Source organism: Paralichthys olivaceus, chromosome 4, assembly GCF_024713975.1.
Source record: "Paralichthys olivaceus isolate ysfri-2021 chromosome 4, ASM2471397v2, whole genome shotgun sequence".
Classification (NCBI taxonomy): Eukaryota; Metazoa; Chordata; class Actinopteri; order Pleuronectiformes; family Paralichthyidae; genus Paralichthys; species Paralichthys olivaceus.
The window spans coordinates 22,463,691-22,489,081 of record NC_091096.1 but is presented as its reverse complement, the minus strand read 5'-3'; the positions used below and the strand labels follow the sequence as shown (position 1 = coordinate 22,489,081).

Here is a 25,391-nt window from a genome sequence, read left to right as displayed (position 1 = left end):
ACAATATTATTTTAGAATCAAGTTGTTGGTTATTATCCTGTACCAATTTTGAACATCTAATTTAAATACTAGAATTTAATATAGCCCCGTCAAAGGCAGGGTGAGGCCACTAGGGGGCCTGGTGTGGCTGTGATCTGTGATATCCTGTATTATAAAAGTGGGACAATGTAACTAAGGTAATATCCTGTTTATTTAATAACAGCTCAATATAAGCCTGCCAATCATAGCAGCAGTGCATTGTGGTTTGTTTACTTCTATGATCAATAACTCAGAAATGTGAGGAATAGATTATTAGAATTTGGTTGTGAAAGTACAAGATTTAAATTGATTATTACTGGCCTGTTAACTTCTGCATGTGACTGCATGTGACTGCATGACTAAACAGATATAGTGAGTAAGACAAGCCAAAAAAATGTCATGCAACATTTTATTTTACTTATTTATGTGACTTAGAAACAGGTAATGAGAAAAGATGATTTAGTACACTGATGCAGAGTCTAGAGTATCTAGTTTATAGTGAATATTCTGGAAAACAAAGGCAACAAAACTGAATTTAGGAGAATTAGTCCAAAACTCTCACGAACCCTGGTATGAGTTTAAAAGAGCTCCGAAAGCAAGTCGCCATATTCTTACAACATTTGAAGTTTGATATGTTTTGAAAATTGAAAATGAAATTTCAAGTTTTTTCTCAACATTTTGGCTTTTCTCGAAATCAAAAATGAAAAAAATATCTTTCCCTTTTCGTTGTTTTTTCCTATGCCTGGTCTTTTCTAACAGACTGTGGAGATAGATGCTGGTAAAGAACTAAGAGGAAAGAGGATTGGCTGAATGGGAAAGAGTTCCCTCAGAGGTCAGGGGTTTAAAATATAGAGGCTATAAATTTCTATTACCCCCTCAGCAACAAAAGAAAAAGACAACGGAACCCTCTTTAAACAAGACTGTTCCCCTCTCTGCTGCTGAACACACATGACAAAGTTATGGGCCTGAAATTTTAAATTGTGTCTGCCATTGTAAGACATATGCTAAAGAATACGCTGAATGATTCTTACTATTACAGAGTGCTTTTTTTGTCAGGACAGGATACAACAGGTCTGCAGAGTGCTGATGGAAACCTTGATTTCCTGTTTGTGGCTAAACAAACCCTTGACATCTTCCTCTTAACCTCAGCTTTCTGCTCTTCAACACTTAACATGTCGTTGCCTGCTGAGACGTTGATCTATTTTCTTTGATGATGCAAACAGAATCTTAAAGGAGGACGAATCAAGCAAAAGTAAAAAACATCCAAGAGTCAGTTCTCCAAATCAAAGAAAACATTGATAGATAAAGGCCCTAGATTAACAACTGGAGCTGACCTCAAAACACCAATGGACAAGATGCATTTTAATGACATATTCTGACCCCTTTCTTTACTTGATCAATACAACATTGATACAAGAGGCCTGTAATCTGAATTCATTCTTTCTATAAAAAGACATTTTTAGTCATTATTACCTTGTTTGTGGTCTGCATGTCTCTGTCTGTCTGATTGTTAGCAGGATTACACAAAAACTACTGGACAGATAACCACAATACTTTGTGGGAGGATGAAGTATGGGTCAGATATTTATGAGTGTGTGCAATTTGGTGCAGATCTAAATAAAAGATCAAAATCTAGTGAATTTAAATAAGCGTTCATACAGAGACTGTCTTAGTGGAGGTATGTGCTCTACTGAGTGACATTCTAGTCTTTGGATTTTGTATCGTGTGGTGATCTATGTTCTTTCTGAGGAATCCTTTGAAAGGTACCAACTAATTAAAAAAATCATAATTATGATGATTATTATTATAAAATCATGAGAATAGAGGGATTTAGCATGGGAATTGCTATGATATGAGAATGGTTATATTGGACAAAACATATCATCTTCAGTCCAGAAATAAATATATCTTTGAAAGGTCCAGTGTGTAAGATTTAGGTGAAAGGGAACTATTGGCAGATATTTAATGTAGAATAATTCTCATGATGTTTTCACTAGTTCATTTCATCTAAATTGTATGAATTGTAGTTTTCTTTACCCCAGAAAAGGCCCTTTATATTCAAATACTTTATATTTACATCGGGGGGGTCCTCTGTACTATCTGATCATTGCATGTGTGATATCAGTGTAAGAATGTAAGTAACTGAAACAATATTAGGACCTGACAGAGGCAGCAAGTGTCCAGTTCTCATTAAGTCTTTAGAAAGCTTTTCTGGTTTTTCCTGCTTCTCCGCCTCCGATGGTGCTGACCATTTACTGCATCCTTCCATTCTCCTTCTTAACTTTACAACCCATCCCCCGTTTAACCCTGATGCAACTACAAACACACATGCACTCTTCCATTAAGACAAAAGTGCACATGTACTCTCTTGCTTTCTTCACACACCCACACACAAAATGGCTTAAGGTTAACCCCCACCCTCATTCAAAGCCTTAAAGGTCAGAGGACAAAGCACAGGCAACTGCAGGAATTCTCCACCGCTGCTGTTTGGTAGCACTCTCAGTCTCTCAGCCATGCAAAAACACACACCCACTCTGTCAACACTCTGTTAAAACACTGGTCATGATACAGATACTGATGTTTGCACGATCATACAAACGCTTATTAAAGACATTTAAGGTGAGTGTGAGGTGGGTGTGTCCTTCTGTTTTTCTAACAATTAAAGTTCAGATCTTCACATATGAAACCATCAGTGGGGTGTTGTGGATGGCAGTTACATCAGCTGCTTGAATTTTATAACTGAGCACTTCCAACAATGCTTGAAGGGGATTTTCTAATTCACTACTTGTTTTTAGAGTAAAGCACACAGTATTACAGCATTATATGAGGTGTTCTTTATTAAAAATATAATTGAACTGGCAGGAAAATGACTTCCAGTATTTTAGGAATTGAATTCCTATTACAAGTGCCACATCTATCACTGTATATGGCATGTGCAACTGACTATCTACCCCAGTCTCAGGAGAATTTAACAGATAAGGAACACCAGGTTTAGCACAAGTAGCTGACACACTTAAAGCTATCAGTTTGAATGGACACCAATAAAAAGATGTGTTTGATGTTTGTACTGATTTATAGTTAAAAGCTCTGCAGCAAGTGGGGTGGGTGGGTGTATGATGGTTTCTTGACTCTCTCCTAGTCTTCTGCTCAGGTGTTTTACATTGAGCACAGCACTACAATGTCTAATCCAAACTTACTTTGCCTAAAAGCCACCTGCTTCTACTGAAGGAAATTTGAGTCTATAATAATGTGACTTTGTTTTGGGTGGGAAAAAAAGTACAAGAAAACATTTCTTAGTAAAGAAAGGTTGTAATGATATCTTGCTTTGGGGGAAAACTCTAAAGAGGTTGTGAGAACCTCAGTAACGTCTGTAACCCTCCAACATCAGCTGTCCAGTCAACAGCATGTAAGAGTTGTCTCTGCATTTATCAGCCACTGACAATCAGACATACATAACAACAACATTAGTAACAAAGTCTGAAAACTTACAACTTGTGTGATCCACAACTTGTCCTGGGTGTTTGCCTAATTTTTGCATCCATCAGATAATAATAAGCTGGGATTGAAAATCATTTGATGGATGGATGAGATTAATATCAATGCAACACGCTTGAATATTGATACTTCTAAATTGCACCAACCATTTCCAAATACTATATCCCAGACAATAGAAGTAAGTCACTCACCTCCCACTCGTTCCGTCTCCTCTTCAACTCGTCACATTTCCGCAGCTTGCAGATCTGCTTGCCCGTCTTCCGGTTCAAACAGTTTGCGCAGGTACCGCAGTTCTCATTGCGGAGACAGGGAACGCAGGCGCCACATTTCTTCCTCCGTTTCTTCTGCAGGTCAATGGCGGCATCCAGGGAGCCATTATAGGGAGAAAGAGAGAAGAGCCCAGCCTCCTGGTGTTCACTCTCGATATATTTGATGAGAGGAGACGTCGTCTCTGAGGACTTCCTATACAGGTGAAGAGACGGAGCCTCCTCTGAATCCATGGAGAATTCAAAAATGTCCTCAGGTGGTGGAGCAGGCCCAACTCTTGGTTTAGACATGGTGAATGTCCAGCTTTATGCGAATTATGTCCCTGAATTAAAAGGATTTGTGGAGTTTAAAAGAAATGGGAAGTTGAAGACAAACACAGATGCTATTTGAATGTACCATGAATATTTGGCTGAATTTGCTGCAAGTTTGTCCTAATAACAGTTTGACAGGAAGACAGCTTGTCTCAAGCCTCAATCCCTTAACTCTCATAAAAGTTGTCTTCTCGTCTGTGCCCTCCAGCAACAACTTAACTGTTGTTCTGTGATCTTAGTCACCCTGGTGGGCCCGGAGAATCCAGGTGGCAACTTCCAGTATGGTGTCCATCTTTCCCGACTACCGTGAGGGATGGTTGGTGGTCCACCACAATTTGGGCCGTGTGGCTCGAGCCTGGGGATTCATGGCAGTTTCTGCCCAGCCTGGACACAGTCTGGAGGGGTGCAGAGACAGAAATGGCAAAGAGGGATGAGACAAAACATTTTTTACTAATTTAATTTCATGGTTAAAAGTAGCTATCAACTATAGACAGATAGAACATAAAAGTATTATGAAACATTAGCTTAACAATTAGCTTATCTTATAAAAACCATGCAGACGTTTAGTTTGTAGACTCGACCAAACATTATCTTGTAAAGCAGTTACTGCTCTAATTTTATAGAAATGTTGTTATATAGTGGTATAACTGACTATAAATGATTTTTGATGATTTGTCCTGCATTAAAGTTCAGGCTGACATCTGTGACTGCTGTCTGATATTGTCTGCTTTCCAAACACAGCTGCCAGAGTCGTGTATCCAGTTGGCTCACAGCCACAGAGCGGCGTGAGCAGTTTGAGAATACTCTGCAGCAGACCTGGCAGTGGCGTGTGTGTGTGTGTGTGTGTGTGTGTGTGTGTGTGTGTGTGTGTGCATCCTGAATGAAGGATGGGGGTGATAAGTTGATGGCAGGGACAGTCCCCTTTGTGTTGTGGTCACACGCTCCGGTCAACCGTCAATAACGTGTATTGTATAAACCCTAACCCACTGTTTCTTTGCTCAGGCAGTGCTGAACAAGCTGTGGAGGGTACTAAACAAAAACATAAGCTAGTTTTACAGAACTCTGTGAAATTGCAGTGCAGTGAATTTAAAATTGTGTGGATATTAAAAATGAAAGCTTGTAAATGTTTGGCTGAGATTTTCAAGCTGAGAAAATCCAAACTTCAGAATCAGAATCAGAAGTACCATCTTAATCCCGGCAGGGAAATTCAAACGTTACAGAGCCCCTGAGAAAGAGGTGAAAGTAATCAAGTAAGGCTAAAACAAATAAAAGATATACATTTCTTTTATCCTTACTTGATTTTTATATTGCTATGTTTATACCTGCTTTTGCTCTTTCACCTCTTTCTCAGGGGCTCTGTAACATTTGAATTTCCCTACGGGGATTAATAAAGTACTTCTGATTCTGAAGTTGGGATTTTCACAGCTTGAAAATCTCAGCCATACATTTACAAGCTTTCATTTTGACTAGAGTGTGTTGCTGACTTTTTGTCTTGGTTTCACTTTCAGGGAGCAGCAGTGTGAACAACAACAAATCATTGTGATGCCTCTTTCAGTTATTGCAGCACTTACTTCTACACGTATAGTTAGATGCACGCTGTTGTGACACCAAGTTCACCTCAAAAGATCTATTTTAGCAATGTGCGGCAAAGAAAAACTCGTTGCATTGGGTCTAGCACAGTTACAAAAGCTGTAAGCTGCAGACTGCTGCAGGAAAGAAGTGATTTAGTGAATGTATTTAGCGAAGCATTTCAACAAACGCCAAAACTGCAACTTTAAGTGAAGCCTAAAGTGAAACATCTCAACATTTAGATAGTTTGCACATTTAGCATTAGCCAAACCTCACTGCTGCCACAGCACTAATTCATTTTGTACATGGAAGTATAATTTAGGCTTTTTAATTAGTCAAGAAGAAAACCATCAACTTACAAATGGATGATCATGATGTAGCTCAGTGGGATTAAAGCATTGGGTGAAAATGTGCAGTTAGCATCTGTGACATGTAGCACAGACTTCTGCTAAAGTTACAGGTAAAGGTAAAAACTCTGGGGTTCCATCCATAGATGAACATGAGAACTTTATTCGGGTGTGATGGTTTTAGCTGCTGTGTTTAAATGCGTGTTCATCGGGTGTTAGCAGAAGCACCCCGTGACACCTCCTCATCAAGCACGTGCTATAACCAAAAGTTCGCGTGGCGTCACATGCGCGCGATCAGCATCGTGAAAGTTAAAATGGGGCTCAGCGCTATCGTCGTTGCTATGGTAACTGCGGTTACGGTTGTTACTGTGAGCCCGCTGAGTGTCCACGTGGTCACCGACAGGGAGCTGCTAACATCACAGCGGGACGTCCGGTCCCCATCAGATCAGTTAGCAGCGAACACACACCCTCAGATTTACACCGAGATAAACGCTGCTTATCAACAGTGTGTGACACAAACTCATTACAGGGCTGTGAGTCGCTAATTACTGTGGGTGACAGAAACAACACTGTGACTGGGGGTGATTCTGATTTACATCCACGCTGCAGGAGAAAAGTCAGAATTGTCTGAAAGTCCCGGTATTCTGTTTAACTTTCATTTATGATGAAGGTCTCAGGCCTAAGCCTTCATTTGCATGTGATAAAAAAATGCACCACAGAAAGTCTAGTTGCACACATTTCTGCAGAGGAGCATAAAGGAGGGATTTGACTCATCCACACGTGCACAACACATCCATAATACCTACAATGAAAATGAACAACTTACCAGCCGGTATGCATGGCTCTTTAAAAGTCTCGATATCCCCCCTCACTTCAGCCTCACTTTAAATGACAGAAAAAAAAAGTTAAAAAAAAAAAAGTCCTTCCACTATGATAATGATGAAAGGGTTTTACTTGAGTTTTAGATATATCATAAAAAAAATCTCCAATAAAAAAAATACTCGTGCACAAAAGGGGAGAGGGAGGGAAAAGTTTTGGCCTGATGACATAAGTCAGACTTCGAGCTGCTCTGTCTGGTCTGCAGAGATGGAGAGAGAGAGAGAGAGAGATGGAGAGAGAGACAGAGAGAGAGAGAGACAGAGACAGAGAGAGAGCTTGTGAAAGGGTTAAAGTCATCAGTAAATTGTGGAGTGGACTCCTGCCAGCTGGAGCCAGGGGGAGGGGTGACGTCACACAGCCAGAGGATGTAGGGGTTAAACTGGTGATCAGTTTAAGTTTTAACTTGTGAGGTCATGAGACATGGCTCAGGTCCTACCCTGAAAAACAACAGAGCACCAGTGATAATTCAATTTAGATTCAACTGGCTGAAAAAGATTCAGTCAGACATCAGCAATTACACCAAATGACGGCGTATTAGCAGCTCTGGACGTTGTGGTGGTTGAGAACTGCACCGACTGCACTTCACTTTAAATGAAGTTGAAAGAGTCGGACTAAAAAAGAAAGATCTTCTGTGGTTTCACTGTTACTATAATTATGATTTCACTCTGCGATTGTAATGATGTATAAAATCTAAATTATCCGGGGCCTAGTCCGTAGAGTTATTCCGGCTGTGGTTTAAATCTGACTTTGCATCTATATGTGCTTCTTTCACATGAACAGGAAAGTATTAATTTGTTCCTAAAAATAACATTATACATGTATAATAACACATTCAAATGCTTTTATGAATGTTCATCAAGAGTAGCTCCACAGTCTGTTGAACCACTGAGAACTGAAATGAAGAGAAGTAGACTTGTGATTATCTTCACAGTATAATAAAACAATTTGGAATTAGAGTTATCAAGCAGTACAACACATCAAATCTTTATTTTTACACAAGTATAACACTCCCCTGGAGGCTGTTAAGCAAACACACAAAATACAAACCATCAACATCTCCTCTGAGTGACCTGTCATTGTTCTATATTATACAGTTTCAAATATTTCTGTTTGAGTAGAGTTGCTCACATCACATTCTGTTTGTAACCTTCAACCTCTGTGACCTGTGAGGCTTGAACACAATGAGTATGAGCTGATTTCAGCAGAGAGCCAGCGGCACGCATATTTATTACCATGACTCTTAGAGCGGTTCATCTGATTTACTCCAGTTGCCATGGTGAAATTCATAATTTGTGTTTACAAGATCTCTACAAATAGGTATTATGATGCACATTATACAGTTTTTATGCACTGGGAAAAACATTTTGTATAATCATAGTGCGAAGCACCAAACTGAGAGGGTGAAGAATCTTTGTTATGTTGAAAACTAAAACTGCTGTTTCGCCATAACACATTTAAAATAACAAGTTTCTTGGAGTTAAAGCTGATGATGGACTGCAGGGATCGGAAACACTGTAAACACAATAATATTAATTTTGCAAATCTTTTGTTTACTTTAATAAATAACAATTTTATTAGAATAAAACAGGTGAACATGTGCCTGAAAATCTCCCAGAAACTGTCGTGTTGATACACAGCTTCAGTCGCTCTACAGTCGTGTCACTCGCATTAAAATGAAATGTTAGTACCAGCAGATGTGTCACATTGTCATACGTTAGTGAGCTGGCTCCAGTGCTACAGACATAAAATCATCAAATCATTGCAACATGGAAAAGAGCGCAGGAACAGGGCAAAAAGAAAACCGATAGAACAGAGAAAACGATGGGGAAGTAATCACACAGGAGGGTAAGAAATGTGTTAGTAGGTTTCACAAGCAGTTCACAATGGGACGTTTTTGAACACAGAAGGTCGTAGTAGCTCTATTCTGTGAAATTTGGGAGAAAAAAACAGAAATTCTAAATTTGATTTGGAACAAAATATATAAGTCTTTAGAAGATTACCAGCCAATCGGCAGACACTAGTTTCCTGACTTAGTTTGGTGTATTACTGTGCTGTAAGACAAAGATATTGTTTCATCTTGCAGAGGTCTTTTGACCTTTGGGAAAAAAATGTAATCATACTTTGTAACTCATGCTAACACAATTTATGAATGGGGAGCTGTTTTGATTTACTATGGGTCCAAAATCTAATAACTCTTGTCTGGTGTGTAAATAGTAATTACCTGCACTCATTGATCCAGACAAACATGACGGATAATGAAATATTGGACGAGTGGAGGACGGATCACCTTCGGAGCTGAAACAGGACAGCATCAGATTGTTACTCAGAGCTTGAAATGTGTTTCTAACTTGGCGCCTGAATTGAAACTTGGAACTGCTTGGGTTTGATTTAAGCTCAGAATTAAATTAATAGGGACAATCTTGTTCAGGAGTAACATACAGCACATTGGGATCAGCTGGGTTTGACCTGGTTCAGTTCAGATAGAAATGTTTTGGTTTTTGTTCAACCTGTTTTCTGGACTTTGATGCTTTAAATTCAGCTTTCAATTCTATGTGAAATGGCCCATTGTCATCCACTACAAGGACCCTCCAGTTTGTGTAGGTAAATCCTGAAATATATACACAGGGTATGTACCAACTCCTCTTCCCCCAACATGTCACCCCTCTGTTTGATTGTGGTTCGGTCCAGTAATCACTGAGCAGGAGTCTTCATGTCCGGACCTGGAACTTGCCAGCCTTCGTCATGTACTTGATGCCTTTGAAAGGTTTGTACTTCTCACCGTACATGTCCAGCCGATTAACCTTCAGCCCTGTTGAATGGCACAATTATTAATTCATCAATACTTCAGTGCACCATCATAAGTGTCTGGCATAAATGTGTGAATATTGTGTGGCTCAAAGTGGAGATGCTGATGAAATTATAAACCCTCCAGAGAGATTTGTTTCAGCTACAACTTCTGCAGAGAAAGAGATTAAAAGCTCAAAATGTAATGCTGCTCCATCGAGATGGGGTCTTTGAGGATTGTGGGAATTCTTTCAGAACAAGTTATTAAATAGTTAATTTTATGCAGCATTAAATGAGGTTACCTGTTTTAATATTATGGCTGATCAGAGCAAGTAAACACATTCAGTTAACAACAAACTGAAATGATTCATTTTATGTATCCAAATTTATACCTTTAGAAACAAGTATACCAGAGAATATTTTTAAATCTGCTTATAAAAAACTCCAACGTCACATGTCAGAGCAGAGGAGTTTTTATTGCCTTCGGCACCATCTAGTGGTGACTGTGCTCACAGGCTGAGACGGGTCAGGTGGTTGTCAGCTGAGCAGGATATGAAAATCTCTTCAGTGTGGGGGTTGAGGGTGAACTACTTTAAATGCTACTGGGAATCAATTTTACAAAAACACGTGTAACGATAAACATGAAAATATTTAATAAAATTCATGAATAATAAATGTGTAAGAATTAAGCAGGAATGTAAAAACAATTTTTATTGGAGAATTTCAACTATGGAAAAGATGATTTCATAGAGACACAATAATGACTCTTATTAGAGGTGTAGTTGTTGAAAGTGTGTGTGTGTGTGTGTGTGTGTGTGTGTGTGTGTGTGTGTGTGTGTGTGTACCTGAGATGGCCATCTGCTGGATCTTGAGCTGGATGTTGATGGTGGGGTTCTCGTCAGGCTTGGAGGCTCCAGCCTGCAGACTCATGGTACCTTTCAGACTGGGAAGCTTCTGCGGGTTGATCTTTCCAACATCCCATGTCAACAACTAGACACAACCAAAAGGTATGATATGTATGAGATTAAAACCACAGGTCATTCCTTCTTACACTATGACATCACAGAATGAAAGCATACAATGACTTTTTGACACCTGTAGCTTCAATGTAATAAATCGAGCAACATTTTCATTCCTATGTTCATATACTCTCTCCTTGTTTTAGGTGTATGATTACTCATGGACACGTTTTCGAAGTACCTTTGTGACTGGGTCGAAGGTATATGTTCCCTGGGAGGGGTTGAGGTTGGCGTTGAGGACCCCACGGGGCAGCTGGCTGCTGACGAGGACCGATTCCACAGCCTTGCCCATGGTCTGTTTGGGGCCCAGGGTCAAATCAAAACGTCCCTGAGAGCTTCCCTCGCGGAAGGTGATGTTGTGCTTGACGTACACTGGAATTGCCACCAGACTGAGGAAGAAGCAAGACAACAAATACTTTAATGTAAGTAGACAGCTTACAACATCTAGACAATTAATACATGGATTATTTAATGAATTCAATATAAGGGTTTTATGTGTCTTTTCCATAATGTGATATAACAGAAAAACTGAATAAAACACTGACTTCTGAGAGCTGACATGATATGAGAGCAACCGGAAGTTTCCATCTGGGGGGATAAAGGAGAGGATCCGCTCAGCCTCCCACCGCTTGAACCGAACACACGGGTGGAAGCTGACATCATCCAGCAGCCGAGGATTCTGGGAGAAGGAAAAACAAACGTTTGGGTGGCAGTTAGACCTAAATACATTTTCTAGTATTTCCTGCTGTTTAAAACGTTCTGTTTTCATTTTTTGAGCCCAGTCAACTCTTTTTAAAGCATTTTGGTTAAAGCAAAAACAGGGCTACAACAACTTGATTGAATATGAGCAGAATCTTAAATATGTTTTTATATTTCCCTTTTACATAATTTTGAACCGAAGCACTTTCTCTAATAATTCACAAATGCAAGATTAAGCTGAGGCAGAGTGCAAAAGTGAGAGCTGGGTATATACTACTTTCTAATGGTCTACATTAGTTAGATAGTGTAGATGCACTGAGAGATAACTTGTTGAAAATCTGTAAGAGTAAAAGAAAAGGTTTGTAAACTCACCATAAATGACAGGGTGAGGTCCGGCATCCCCGTCAGTTTTACACAGGCATCAATAACTCCCTGGATTTCTGCTGTTATTGTGGAGCCTGAGGAGAAAACAATGAGTACACATTCCTCTACAAACAACTATTTGACCAGTATTATTATTATTATATGACATTGGGATTTTTGAAGTAAATGTTTCATGCAGATGTACCATGTACATCAGTGTAATCTGTGTGTGTCTTTGGAATTAGTAGTAGTAGTAGTAATTAGCGCCATGCCTGATTTATCAATGATTGCATCAATCTCCTCCACCACATCGAAATAAGCTTCGTTGTTTGTGTATTTGACCCCAGTGCGTCGCCATGGCACCACGGACAGCTGGCCTGTAGGGAGCTGTTCACCCACATTGGTGCTGCCTGCAAAACACACATTGATGTGAAATAATACATACAGTCGCAGTATACAGAGATCTCATGTTGCTATGTTTCAGGATGTGACTATAGATGATGGCTGAATTTCTGGAATGTTTTAATTTAGAGATGTGCACTTTAACATCACGACTCAATAATAACAGATGTAATTACTTTTCAGTGTTAATGGATCCTCTGAGGTTTTCAAAACAAAGGACCTGAACAGAACCATGCTGACAAATTATGACATACTGTATCTCACATCTGTATTTTGACTTGACATAATATTAAGAACACATTGTTGTCCTCTAATGGGGAGCGTGTCAGTTTCATTTTGAATTTGTTCATGTAAGTAGACTGTACCTGTGATGGTGTTGACCATAGTGCGGAGGATGGTGGGGGGCTTAATGAGCTCTTTGAGGATGTTAGACTCTGTGGCCAGTGGGAAGCCATTATCCAGCATCTCCTCCAGTAGTTCATACACCACTACCACATTGTCCTTAATGGCAGCCTCTGTACACACTCCAAAATAGTCCTGAGATCACAGACAACAGGCAGAATGTGGAGCTTTAAAGTCAGATCTCAGTCAATAAAATCAACAAAAAATTGACTAAACAAATGATTGAGCAAGAACCTGGAACGTGTCGACAACTCTGTGCAGAAACTCGATGACGAAGAGCGGCGGCACTTCGCTCTGGATGACCGCCACGAAGTAGATACGATGCCTGAGCACACTGATAAGGTAGTGGTGCGGCGTAGAGATCACTGGAGGCACGTTCTCTGGCTCTGTGGCGCGCTCCTGTGCCTCAAAGAAGTAGTCGCAAACGGAGCGGCTGACCACGCTCTTCCAGTGCTTCTCCAGGAAAATGTCCCCTGAGGCGTTTATGAGGAACAGGCTGTGGATCATTTTGGCTGGAGGCTGGAAGGTAAACAATGTGAACATAAGCCAGCACATAATATAAACCAAAGCATTATAGGATGCATTTAAATGAACTGTAAGACATGTGGAATTCAGGTGGGGGTCACTGGATCATACACATTTTAAATCAAGAGAAGTGATGCATACTATTACATAATGGGAATTTTGGGGGGCTGATACCGATTCAGGATAAAAAAACTCCAGACGATGAAATAGAGGCCATTATATATTGCAATGATTCCTCAGATTTGGTTTGTTGGTTTGTTGGTTTGTTTACCTTGGTTAGGAAACCCATATGTCAAAGAACTCTCGTTCGATCTTGATATTTTACATTTTAGACAAAACCTTTATTATGAATATCTGTAAACAAAATAAAAATATAAATTCAAACAAATATATACAATTAGTATTTTAGGAAATAAACACATTTCTATGTTAAATGTAAACATAAAAACAAATGTTTTCTGCATTGTATATTCTGTAAATTAAAGTTTATATGAGCAAACATAAAAGCAGATACTGATGTGTGAGGCTCATAGCTGCTGATTTTTGTCGGCCAACCAATAAATCAATCGGGGTCAAATATTTAGTCCCCACAATAGAAAATACTGAGCGCGTGATTATGAAACAGCTATGTGGCACTAATATCATTTACACCTGATAATTAACTGCTGTGCTGTTAGTGTGCTTATGGCTTAATAATGCAGTTATTTCAGTAAATGTATTTGCTCACCCTTATTTATTTGTTTTGCACTTGTGTGTAGTCAGTAGTCTTTTCACTGAGTCTCAGAATGAATGACTGAAGTCGGACACTGGACTTTAAAACTAATACTAATACTTCATTTAGCAGCACATATTAGGTTTGCGTTGGTTTATCACGGCAACACAACGTTACTACACTCTAGTGTAAAGCAAATATTACACAGGTGAAGCCATAGGAATTAAAAAGTAAATAATTTAGATTTCCACATCATGTATCTGTCCAACCGTGTCTCACATATCAATGAGTGAGTCACACACGCCTCGCAGTAAAGCTACTGGATCTATGTATAAACGTCAACACTACATGTGGAACTTTGTAACAGGAGTTTGGTGTAAAGCTGTTTCTAACCTCGCTGTCTTTACACAACATGTCTCTGTCCTCTCCAGTCAAACTTAAGGCGGCTGAGGAAATGTGACACCGGAATATTCATTAAACATGCGGCAGAGATATCGAGTTCAGAGCAGAGTGGGGATCACACAAACCCGGACACACATTCTGAAGCAAACACAACATGATGGTGAAAAGTGTTTGAACAGGAGAACTCGATCTGTGTCGCTCGGAGGGTGAAGGCCTTCATCTGCACATAGGATGCTACATCAATCCCTCCTCCTCCTCCTCCTCCTCGGTCTCATGACTGAGGAACAGCCCGTCACCCGCTCCGGCATCGACACACAGATAACCAGCCTGAGACCCGCTGAACCTTTGACATTAGCTGCGACAGTCATTCAGACATTGCTCACACTCACCGAGGAATGTTTCTCTACGTTCACTTCTCGCCTTTCACCGTTTTTTTCCCGATGAGCCACTGAGCCGCTACTTCCGGTTTGCTGAGGCAGATCCTGATGAGAGGAGCCGAGGACCAGAGCCAACCAATCACAGGCCGAGGCTACACAGTCCCGCCTACTCAATGGAGTCATAGGTCAAAAATACGGAAGCTGCTCAGCCCATGGCTGCGCTGTGATTGGACCGCGGAGGGAGAGCCGCGGTAAACAGCAGCAACACTGGCCGCTGATTGGCTGTGAGATGGAGCTGGTCTGACATTTTGTTTCAGTATCAGATTTCATCTTGTGGAGTTTCTGTCCATTCAAACACACACACTCACACACACACACACACACACACACACACACACACACACACACACACACACACTCACACACATACACACACACACACACACATACTCACACACACATACACACTCACACTCACACACACACTCTCTCTCACACACACACACACACACACACTCACACACACACACACACACACACTCTCTCTCACACACACACACACACACACACACACACACACACACACACACACACACACACACACTCACACACACACACACACACACTCTCTCTCACACACACACACACACACACACACACACACACACACTCACACACACACACACTCACACACACTCACACACACACACACACACTCTCTCTCTCACACACACACACACACACACACACACACACACACTCACACACACACACACACACTCTCTCTCACACACACACACACACACACACACACACACACACACACACACACTCACACACACACACACACACACACGTCAGATGTAAATATGACCAAAGAAAGTATGGATTAAAATGTTATGTTACTTCCATAGTCTGCTATTTATGAATGATAAAATAAAATGTTTTATTATTTCTATTATTTTCGAATTTTTCCACTGTGAACTTTCATATTGCTGTTATATATATATTTTAATTTTCTATCTTGCATTATTGCAAATTAATGAGATTTTAGTAGTTTAGCAGTTTCCTCATTTTATTAATTTTTTCATATGAGTTTTTTTGGGGTGGGTTGTTTTTATTATGTAAAGCCCTTTGTGCTAGCACATTGTGATTGTATTGATTGACTGGTTGATTGATTTTTCTTGTTAATCAATTAAGAAAGTGTTGCATAATGATCAGATTAATTCATGGACAACAAATAAAGACACAGTGGACAGATGTAAGATGCATTAACACATATGTCCCTTTCACGCTCCCTGTTACACATACACCACAACCAACAAATCTGCTGCATATTGCTGAAGTGAAAGAACAATGTCTTTTCTTTAATGCACTCAGGACGTCCCCCTTTTTATCTCCATCTATTCTATTTCTGATAGACCAGTAGTAGATGAGTAGAACCAGTAGTAAAGATGTTACAAGTGATTATTTGTTTTATTAGGCAACATTATGTGTAGTTCTAGCATGATGAAGATGCTGATTCAGTCTGCCTCCTCTGGTGTATTGTGGGAAACCACTTCTTACAAAGGAAATGCAAATCAATCTGTCCGTCAGAAAGAAGTTACCATGATACATCATGATAGAATGAGATTTAACGTAGAACATATGTGAAATTATTCAGCAGGACTGAGTGAATGATAAGTATTCATGATCTAAAGTGATGTCATCGTCAGCCTCTCACTGGTGATTGTGACACACATGGCACCTTCATAAACCAGCATGTTGGTTTAGTTAAGAGGTGTGTATTAACTGTGCTGACCGCAGTGACCTGATCAGACATTGTGTGTACATCATGACAAACGTAACTCCTCTGTGTTTAGAGGGTGAGGAGATGCCAATATTATGCTCACATCGAGGCTTTATTATGACATAAGCTCTAGTCCTACAGGGACCTCCAGTGGCCAAAAGTAGTCATAGCAATCTCATAAATAACTGCAGTGAAGGCTGAAATGCATTTTCAGTGCTGACCCACTGTGGGGTAAACTGATCATTTCATGAGGGAGTGTGTGAAACTAAATATCTTGAATAGTCTCCCACAGATATATTAGCTACTGATTAAAATAAATTAAATTTGAGTTCAGGAGTCAATGGTAGAGAAAGCACACAATTGGATGATGTCAAACTAAATGTGAAGAGTAGCATTCAACTTGGAACAAGAATCTGTTAAATAGTAATTACAGACCCTTTTTAATACTTTGACCTAATTTTCAAATAAAACTCCCGGCTTCTACTTTAAGATTAACTCAAATCCAATTCCAAAATCTAAATATTCAACTTGTAGAAGAGGTCCTCTCTCAGTCGGTCCGACTGATTCAGAATAAGACCTGGGTGCTGACCATAATCAAGCAGTAGATTTTGAAACAAGTATAAAAGGCTCAAGGGAAACATGATGGCTCAACATAATTTATTTTCATTTTATGTTAAAATGTACAGAGTTCTTTGAAAGTACTTGCTAAGAAAGAAAAAAAAAACGAATAAATGGAAATACATACAGGGACAGAGTCGAGAGTTGAGGCTGCTGGGCACAAATCAACCTTCACTGTTTGCCCAGCTGTCACGCCTCTTTATTTTGCGCCATCTCTTAGCATACAACGCAACATGTACAATTACAAAGGATACAAAAAGGGAAGCGATATAAACAGACAGAAATATACTGAGCTCATTTTTACATGCCTCTTAAATGTAAGGAAGTCATCCTATACACACACAAGTAGTAAAAAAAAAAAGAATGCCAAGTGACCTTCAGATATTTGTAGTCCTTTTGTTTAAAATAGCATTAATATACTACACAAAGATAGAAAAACTCTAGAGATGAGATGGAATGGAGAGGTTAAAGGCATCTTAAAGTCACTAAAAGTGAGTGGTAATTTTTTTAAATTTTGAATTTCTTAGTAATTATTACCCAAGAGGCGAGCTAAAAAATATGTATTGTTTTTTTTCCTGAAACATAAGTGAAAAAAATGACAGTACCAATATCAATGTCAGAATTTCCTTTTATATTATAGAAAAAACATTTTCTCTACAATAGGTTTTCTAAAGTCAAAAAGAGTCAGCTTGTGTCATAAAAGAAAGCTGCCCAGTCTGATAAAATTCAGAAAGAAACACAACAAAAAGGAAGTACAGAACAGAACAATACACACAACTTAAGTATGCAATGTCACGTCTGTAAGAAAACGAAAACTCCTCTTTTGACTTTGAATACTGGTACATGGAGCAACAAGGTCAACCGTTTCACCTCCATAGCTGACAGGACCTCGGAACACTAACTCACCTCTGACCCTGCTTTCATGTGTAGAGTGTGCCTCTCTATGCGAGGGCCAGTCCATGCACTAGATCAGGCATTTAAGCACACCTTTTATAAAAGGCATACTGTCTTACTGCCACGTTTCTAGCCAATTGGAGTGCAGATTTTTGCAAAAAAAGAACAAAAAAAATTACAGTATCAACAGAATACACCATTCAAAAGCAGACTCCTCGACCTCTTTGGGTCACTAACACTTAAGGAGGGGAAGTCAGCTATAGTTTCCTTTAAAGCAGTTCAATGGGAATCCCACCGTTTGTTCTGCATTTCCTAAACTGCTAAAAAAAAAGGCTGACGTTGTACACCGACTGTCAGTGGAGTGTGGAACAGCTGAATGCTTCCTGAGCCAGCCACCAGTTGGCGACAGCTAGCCAGTGTGTGTGTGTGTGTGTATGTGTGTGTGTGTGTGTGTGCTGATATTGGGAAGTACCAGAATATTTACATCTAAACGAGTGGCGGCAAACTGGAAAATAATGCTACTTGTTTAATTTATGGACATAAAATGGACAGTAACGCGCTCGTCTCCTTTGTGTCTTTGCTGTGTTTTGGTACAACAACACTGTTCATTCCAGGAAGACAGAGACTCTAAAAAACAGCTCACACACCGGAGGCTTTGGCTCCTATGCTTTTCTGGAACCAGGTGAAAAGCTGTGTGACCGGGTGGCCTGCAGAGATGTCTGGGTATTTCTGAGAGAGCACGAGGGTCTATCACTGCACATATAAAGACCAAAGCATATAAGAGGTCTGACTGCACACAAGTTTTTAAAAAAACAATCAACAAAAACATCGACAACAAAAATAAGATTTAACATCATGTTTAACAAAACAAAACAAGACAAGAATCCGCCTACTATGTTTCACTGTCTTTCTTTTTTCAAGGTAAGGCTTCCTATTTTAATTAAAAGATTGTGTGCATGTTTGAATATATTCAGTTTTGATTCGCAGTCTGACAAAGCAAGGTATTCCTGATTTGTCTTTCCTCGTTGTTCTTGTACTCCCCGTCTCTCCTCCTGCACTTGATGAGGAGGTGGAGACTCCTGCGTCTGTGTGATGCCACGTTTGCCGACTGTGTAGGCCTGACACGAAGCAGCATGGCACTGTCGTGGTCCATGTACACACCCCGAGCAAGAAACCCTTCAGACTTGCTCCCATACACAGCCAGCTGGAAGGGGTGGGGAGACGAGCCCAAATAAAAGGGGACGAAATGTCAACATAGAAAAACAGGAACCCCACAGGACCCTCTCTGTTTCTTTCACCCGCTCTTCCTGGTACCCCCCCGAGGCACCGGAGAGGGTTAACAGGAGTATTGTACATTGAGAGTACAGCAAGAATCAGCTCTGGCCGAGTGTCTCCTTTTTCAGTTCCTGGCTGCTCATCTACTCATGTACGGTGACTGCTTTGGGACACCAGCATAGCTGTGATGGGAGGGGCCGGTGTACATCATGTTGCCGTGGTGATTGGGCTGCATAGGCTGCTGTGGGTAACCCTGCCCTCCCATCATGCCCATCTGCATCTGCATGGGGTACTGAGCTGGCTGGTTCATGTAAGGGGGATTGCCGTGATAACCACTGTTCATCATGGGTTGGGGCATTCGGTAGCCGGCAGACATGGCGTTCAGGGGTGTCATGTTCATGGAATTGTACGGTGCCGGTGTGGGCATGAGATTTGGCATCATGCCACGCTGCACGGCCAAGGTGCGTGGCGTGCCCTGCATGGCCACGGCCCCTGAGCTGCGGCCATAGAGCTGCTGCTGGTGTGGGGCTGGGGCAAGCTGCTGGGTGGCTTTGGACCGTATGGAAATGTGGCCTTTGACTGTAGCCATCTGGCCCTGTAGCCTCTGAGTGTGTGGTGGGGGCCCCAGGCCAATGTTGGTGGTGGGCATGTTGCACTGCAGCTGCAAGGAGCCTAGATTCATGGAGCCAGAGCTAAGGTTGGGAGGTGGCGTCATAGTTGGCTGGCCCTGAGGGAGAGGAGTGTGGGGTGAAGGGGCCAGCCCCGGGTTGGACAGAGAAACACTTGTGGCATAGGAGGTGACTGAGGCTGAGTGAGAGTAGGGCATAGCATGGGGGTCCATGATGGTGTTGGTGAGCTGCTGGAGTTTGGCCAAGCTGAATGTTGCAGAGGGTTGTGGGTAGCCTCCTGTGCCAAAATCCTGGCCCATGCGCTCATAGAGGGCGCGGCCTCCTCCTCCACCTCCACTCTCTGGTATCTCCATGATCATGGGCGTGGAGGCAAAGCCGTTACCCATGCTACACTGGGACAAGGCCTGCTGCTGTTGCTGTGGTGGTGGTGGCGGTGCTGAGGGTGGAGGCTGAGGGTTGGGGGCTTGCTGCTGTGTAGGCTGTTGAGGAACCTTTTTTTGGGACTGCTGCTGCTGCTGCTGGTTGGTGCTGGGAGGCCTTTCAATAACACCACAGCTCTGAGGAGACTTAATGCCACAGCTGGGGGTGTTGGATGGTGGTGGGGGTTGGGGCACACCGCTGCCTACGTTACTGGCCCCTGGCCCACTGTTGGGCCCTGGTCCTGTTTGCTGAATGAGGCTACAGCTGCCCATCGCTAGCTGGGCTCCTCCGGTACCTGTGGGTGATGTGAGGGTGGGGGCTGGCACAAAGGAGCAGCTGTTGGACTGGGAGGAGGAGGATGGTGTTGCCGAGCTGGAAGAAGAGGAGGCTGAAGACGAAGAAGCTGTGGAAGCTCCTGCAACAACAGCAGCTGACATTCCTCCTCCGTTTCCCCCATTCCCTGTTCCATTACCCCCTCCACCCATGGTGGAGTCATAGCTGCTGGGGTTGTCATAGTTCTCTGTGGTGCTCTCTATGCTGCCCAAGTCACTGAAGCCGCTGTCAACCACCTGCTGCGAGTGGTCCGATACAGATGGCACGTCCATCATCGGCGACGTCTCCATGTTCTGCTGGGATGGAGCAGACAGAGAGCTAGGATGCTCCGGTGTAATTTGGGTGTAACCTGTTCCAGCACCTCCACCATTGCCCCCTGCTCCCGGAGGGATAGGTGTCCCTCCCCTCTGCCCAGCTGATGTTGTGTCCATGATACCTGAGGGCAAACCCGGACTGTTCACCGAGCGCACAGACTGACTGGGTAGGGGTGGTACAGGGGGATTGGGGAGGGGACTGCTGTGCTGGGGGGCCCCACACTCTTCCACTAAGGCCAGGGCCTCCTCCTCCGTCTCCCCTGTGTGGCTGTAACTCTGCAGGGTTCGGCAGGCAGCTAGAGTCTCCTCACAGTCCTGGTAAGCCCCGTGGTGTGGTTGGGGCTCAGTCTCTTCGTCCTGGGCTTCCCCCTGCGTGAGGGACTGGACGGCCTGCATAGTCTCCAGGTCCAGCTCGTTAGAGTGGTGGTGGGGGTGGTGTGGGTGATGGTGGCTCAGCTCCTCTTTGAAGTCAGACTGCTGGTGAGGGTGGGAGTGTGGGTGTGTGTGCTGGGGTTCCATCAAAAGCGTGACCACCTTGTCGTCCGGGTGCAGAGGCTGGAGCTCCATGGGCTCAGAGGGAACAGACATAGCTGTGACTGTCTCCACTGCCGCAGCAGCCGCAGCAGACTCCTCCTGCTCTCTGCGCCGCCGCTCCTCCTGCTGCGGGTCAGCTGAGGAGGGCCGACACTCTTCAGCCTCCTCCTCCTCCTCTTCTTCTTCCTCCTCCTGCTTGCTGACATAGTCCCGGGCTACGCTGTTCTCCATGTCTAAAAAAGCCTCTCCACCTTGGGGTTCTTCTTTGACTGGAGGAGAGCTTGACCTGGAGGCAGGCTCCTCCTCCTCGTCTTCATCATCGTCGTCATCTTCCGAGTCCTGACTCTTTCTTTTCTTATTGCTGTTGTTGCTGCTGTTGCTCTTTTCCTCCAAGTGTCCATCACCTTCATCGTCTGCATCGTGGTCTTCACTGCGCCTGCTTCCTGAACCTGGTGTGACTGCTGTTCGTCTGTTGATGCTAACGCTGCCTATGCTGCCACACTCCTCTTCCTCCCTCTCATCATCATCATCATCTTCTTCCCTGTCGCCCATATCTGTGTCCTGAGGCCGGGACTGTGGGGCCCTGGGCCCTGATGTGGAAGAGGAGGATGAAGGGGACAGCAGGGGACGGGACGGTGGACGGCTCGGTTTGTCCTCCTCCCAGGCTCTTTCATTCTCCTCCTCTTCGTCCTCCTCCTCTTCCTCCTCTGGCTCTGAGGTGGGAGGGGGTTTAGGGGCAGGCTGTGGCGGCTGGCAGAGGGCACGGTTCTTGGGAGGTCTCCCTCGCCTCTTGGGCACCTTCTGCTCAACAGGCTTAGGTAGATAGTCGTCCTCTTCGTCTGAGTCTTTGTGTTTGTTGTCTCTGTCAGTGCTGGTTAAGCAGACTCTCTTGCTGTTACGATCGTCTTTCTGGAGCAGCTGAGGGTCTTTGTCAAGCTGCTGCTCCAACAGTCTTTGTCTTTCCTGCTCCTGCCTCTCGGCCTCTTCCTGGGCTCGCTGCAGGTACCAGCTGCGGGGCTTTCGGCCAGGCTTCATCTTGATTTTAGGGGGTGGGGGATCCCCGCTTAAGGCCTGGTTATCTGCAGCTCCTCTCTGGCTGGGCCCTCCACAAGGTGGTTTACCAGGTCCCCGTTTCTTCCAGTGCAGTGGCTTGCGGCTTTTTCCTTTGGGCCAGCCTTTCTTCTTCTTCACTGGGACCTCAGAGTTGGCTGCTAGAGTCTTTGATGGAGTTGCTGGCAGAGCAGCCACAGGCTTCAGCACAGGTGTCAGATCTGAGAAGAGATAAGAAGATACCAAATTGTTATTGTATACAGATTCTGGATTATTCAGATTATATTATGTGTTACTTTTCATTGTAGGTCTAAAACACATTTTCATTCTTCCCATTTTTTTAAATAGCTGATTTTACCCACTTCTAGAGTTTACAAGGTTCCTTGAATTCGATTCAAGTTTTTACAACAATCTATGACATGAAGTGGGAGGGGCTAGCCTGGAAGGACCGACATCAAAACCATCTCTGCTCACCGTCTTCCTCTGAATCTGAGAGGTTGGAGTGCCGGCCTCTTTTGGGTGCTGGGTCTGACAACCTCAATGTAGAGCGAGCTGGGGGGTAACGGCGCAGTGGGTGGCCCAGTGGTGTCTCCTCCTCTAACCTGGGCATAGGCCTCTCTGAGTCTGAGTCTACAAAAGGCTCGTCCAGAACCTCCGTGGTCTCAGAGATGGTCTCTGTCACCACGCTGCTGTGAGGATGGCTGCGCTGGCGAAAGCGGCGTTTCCTCAGGGGCTTCTGGGTAGAAAAAATAAATATGCCTTTGAATTTAGTTGCAAACGTTGCTATAGATGTACATTAACTGGAAGTGAGATTCAGTTAAGATTTTAATTCTGAGACTTTATAACAGTATCAATAATGTTAACATCGATTCTTACCTTGCATTTGAGCCCCATAGCAGGCTTAGTGAGGATGGGTGGGGAGCATGCCCTCCTGTCATCGTCATCTTCATCGTCGTCGTCCTCCTCTTCACTGCTTTCACTGAAGCAGCTCTTCCTGACAGGTGGCGATTCATTTAACCTGGAAACCAAAGGAAGCTGTGGCAGCCCCTCACCAGGCCCTTCACTTAGTCTGGGCTTTGGGCCTGTCTTTTTCCGCGGGGGCCGTCCTCTTCGTGTGGGGGTTATGGAGGGGTGTCGGGCCATGTCCAGTGAGTGAAAGGCTGTGGACTCTTGTCTGTCCAGGGAGAAAAGGGAGGGGGGGCCGGTGGCAGAGCTAGTGGCCTTTCCTCCCTCTGTTCTCTCATCTTCATCGTCATCATCCTCCACAGGGCGAATCTTAGGTGGCCTTCCAACCCTTGTGCTGTCCTTCACCTTGCCCCAAGGCCAGTTTTTGGGTGGGCGTCCCCGTGGTCTGCGTTCTCCATTTGTTGGCGGAGGGGGTCGTGGTGGTTCTTGGACAGGGGGTGGACAGCGGATGGGAGGGGAAGTTGGAGAGCTTTGGCTAAGGGGAAACCCCAAAAAGTCCTTCCTTTCCTCTTCTTCTTCATCGTCATCCTCCTCCTCTTCATCCCTTTTCTTCCGTTGGCGCATGTGCCAGGACATTGGGGGGACCTTGTGAATTGGTTTGATGTGCTTATGGGTAAAGTAAAATAATACATAAGATATTAATAAGAACAAGTGCATCAATCTGTAATCTCGATTTAAAACAAATAAATGAATTGCACTTACCTCCTTGTGGTTGTCTTTCTTGGGTTCTTCATCCTCCTCGTCATCATCATCATCTCCATCAGCGTCAGAGACCACGGTGTTGGTTACAATAACGGGAGTCCAGCGCAGACACTCGGGGTCAACCTCAAGCTGCCGCGGCCGAGCCTTGAGACGAGTCATGTGATTCGTCACCAGCTTGTCCCTTCGCACCAGGACGAGTCTGAAAAACACGGACAAAAAGAGAAAAGCATGAGAACTAAGTGTGCATGTTTCACTACATACAAGTGCAGTAAACCAAGTGAATGAGGGTGTACATCAGTATGTGTTTGATAACATCCACAACAGTGTGTTAATGTTGTTGTGTATGTGTATGTAGACACAGTTCTGCTCATAAATTGCCATGTAAGGCATCACAGAATAGCACAATCATAACTGAGGTGCTAGTTGGTATAATGCAAGTCAGGTATCCTTGAAGTGTTGGTGCAGTAAGAGTTTTTCTCGTAACCTGAGGAAGACACAGGACTTCCTTAATGGGCATCTTGAAATCACCACGTCACTTATTTGCAGAGAAGCACGTATTTCAGCTAAAGATGCTTCTAGACTGAAACAAAATAAAACGTGTATGTTGCTGTGCTCTACGTAAGTCCTGCCTCGCGTTTAACGTCAAACCCACTCCTTCACAGGAATAAATATTTGGACTTGGCAAAGTCTTTGTTCCATACCAAAAATCTACCAATTACATTAGAAGTCTGGTCAGTGTATGTGTTGTTTAAAACAGAGCTTCATTCTGTCACCATTAAGTGACATGTTGCACACTTTCAGATGCTACTGCTGACCTTTGTCTTTGCTCACATCAGTGTTATGAGTGTAAGGTCAATAATGAATGTGCAGTTCGTTGAGAATATTAAAACGCTGCGCAATCTGAGAGGAAGTTCCTTCTACATGAGACAACACAGTCAATCACTGTGTCTTTGACTCATTTATGGAACTGAGGTGTATCTCGGAGTGTTTGCTGTGTTCTGACCTCTCTTCTCGCTGCTCCAGCATGTTGAGGCTGTGCAGAGTGGTGGTGATGTCCTGCGGGCAGATCCCTGTCAGTTTGCTGAGCTGTCGTATGGCGATCTGCCGGTCGCGGACATCGTGGAGACACTCCAGCACCACGCTGCGCCAGTAGGCCATGTAGGACAGCCGACCTAAGTCCGACAAAGGCTTCTCTGGAGAGCCAGGCTGTCCCTCACGCTTTGACAATAAGTAGCCTGTTATAACACATCATATTAAATGTTATACAACACTATTTTTGCTTTTTGTTTCTTTAAC

At 43.2% G+C, this 25,391-nt stretch overlaps 2 protein-coding genes across 4 annotated transcripts in view; both read right to left on the bottom strand.

Annotated features, from left to right (window-relative positions):
- Window positions 1-7,843: 7,843 nt before the first annotated feature.
- Window positions 7,844-14,734, bottom strand: ap3m2 (adaptor related protein complex 3 subunit mu 2). The gene is made up of 9 exons (XM_020094047.2): window positions 14,584-14,734; window positions 12,790-13,074; window positions 12,519-12,690; window positions 12,024-12,161; window positions 11,761-11,846; window positions 11,235-11,368; window positions 10,871-11,078; window positions 10,516-10,660; window positions 7,844-9,695 (listed from the first exon to the last, which is right to left on the bottom strand). Exons 2-9 carry the CDS (start codon window positions 13,060-13,062, stop codon window positions 9,595-9,597), a joined length of 1,257 nt encoding a protein of 418 aa, XP_019949606.1. The 5' UTR covers window positions 13,063-13,074; window positions 14,584-14,734; the 3' UTR covers window positions 7,844-9,594.
- A 2,269-nt stretch (window positions 14,735-17,003) lies between these two features.
- The window catches only part of kat6a (K(lysine) acetyltransferase 6A), a 34,100-nt gene continuing 25,712 nt past the window's right edge, over window positions 17,004-25,391 (bottom strand). For 2 of the 3 annotated variants that reach the window (XM_069524239.1, XM_069524241.1), the window contains exons 13-17: window positions 25,099-25,330; window positions 24,096-24,294; window positions 23,304-23,999; window positions 22,902-23,163; window positions 17,004-22,648 (exon numbers count right to left, since the gene is read on the bottom strand). In XM_069524239.1, the coding sequence (XP_069380340.1) occupies window positions 19,287-22,648; window positions 22,902-23,163; window positions 23,304-23,999; window positions 24,096-24,294; window positions 25,099-25,330 (4,751 nt within the window). In that variant the 3' untranslated portion in view covers window positions 17,004-19,286. The remainder of the gene's footprint in view (window positions 22,649-22,901; window positions 23,164-23,303; window positions 24,000-24,095; window positions 24,295-25,098; window positions 25,331-25,391) is intronic. The other variant, XM_069524240.1, reaches the window with a different exon arrangement.

Bases quoted from the DNA above. Each gene is read 5' to 3' on its own strand.
- ap3m2 (XM_020094047.2), bottom strand. From the start codon at position 13,062: ATGATCCACAGCCTGTTCCTCATAAACGCCTCAGGGGACATTTTCCTG. The intron at 11,369-11,760 runs GTGAGTTTACAA...TCCTTCTCCCAG, and splicing joins ACCTCACCCTGTCATTTATG to AATCCTCGGCTGCTGGATGA. The intron at 11,079-11,234 runs GTCAGTGTTTTA...CTTCTTCCTCAG, and splicing joins TATCATGTCAGCTCTCAGAA to TCTGGTGGCAATTCCAGTGT.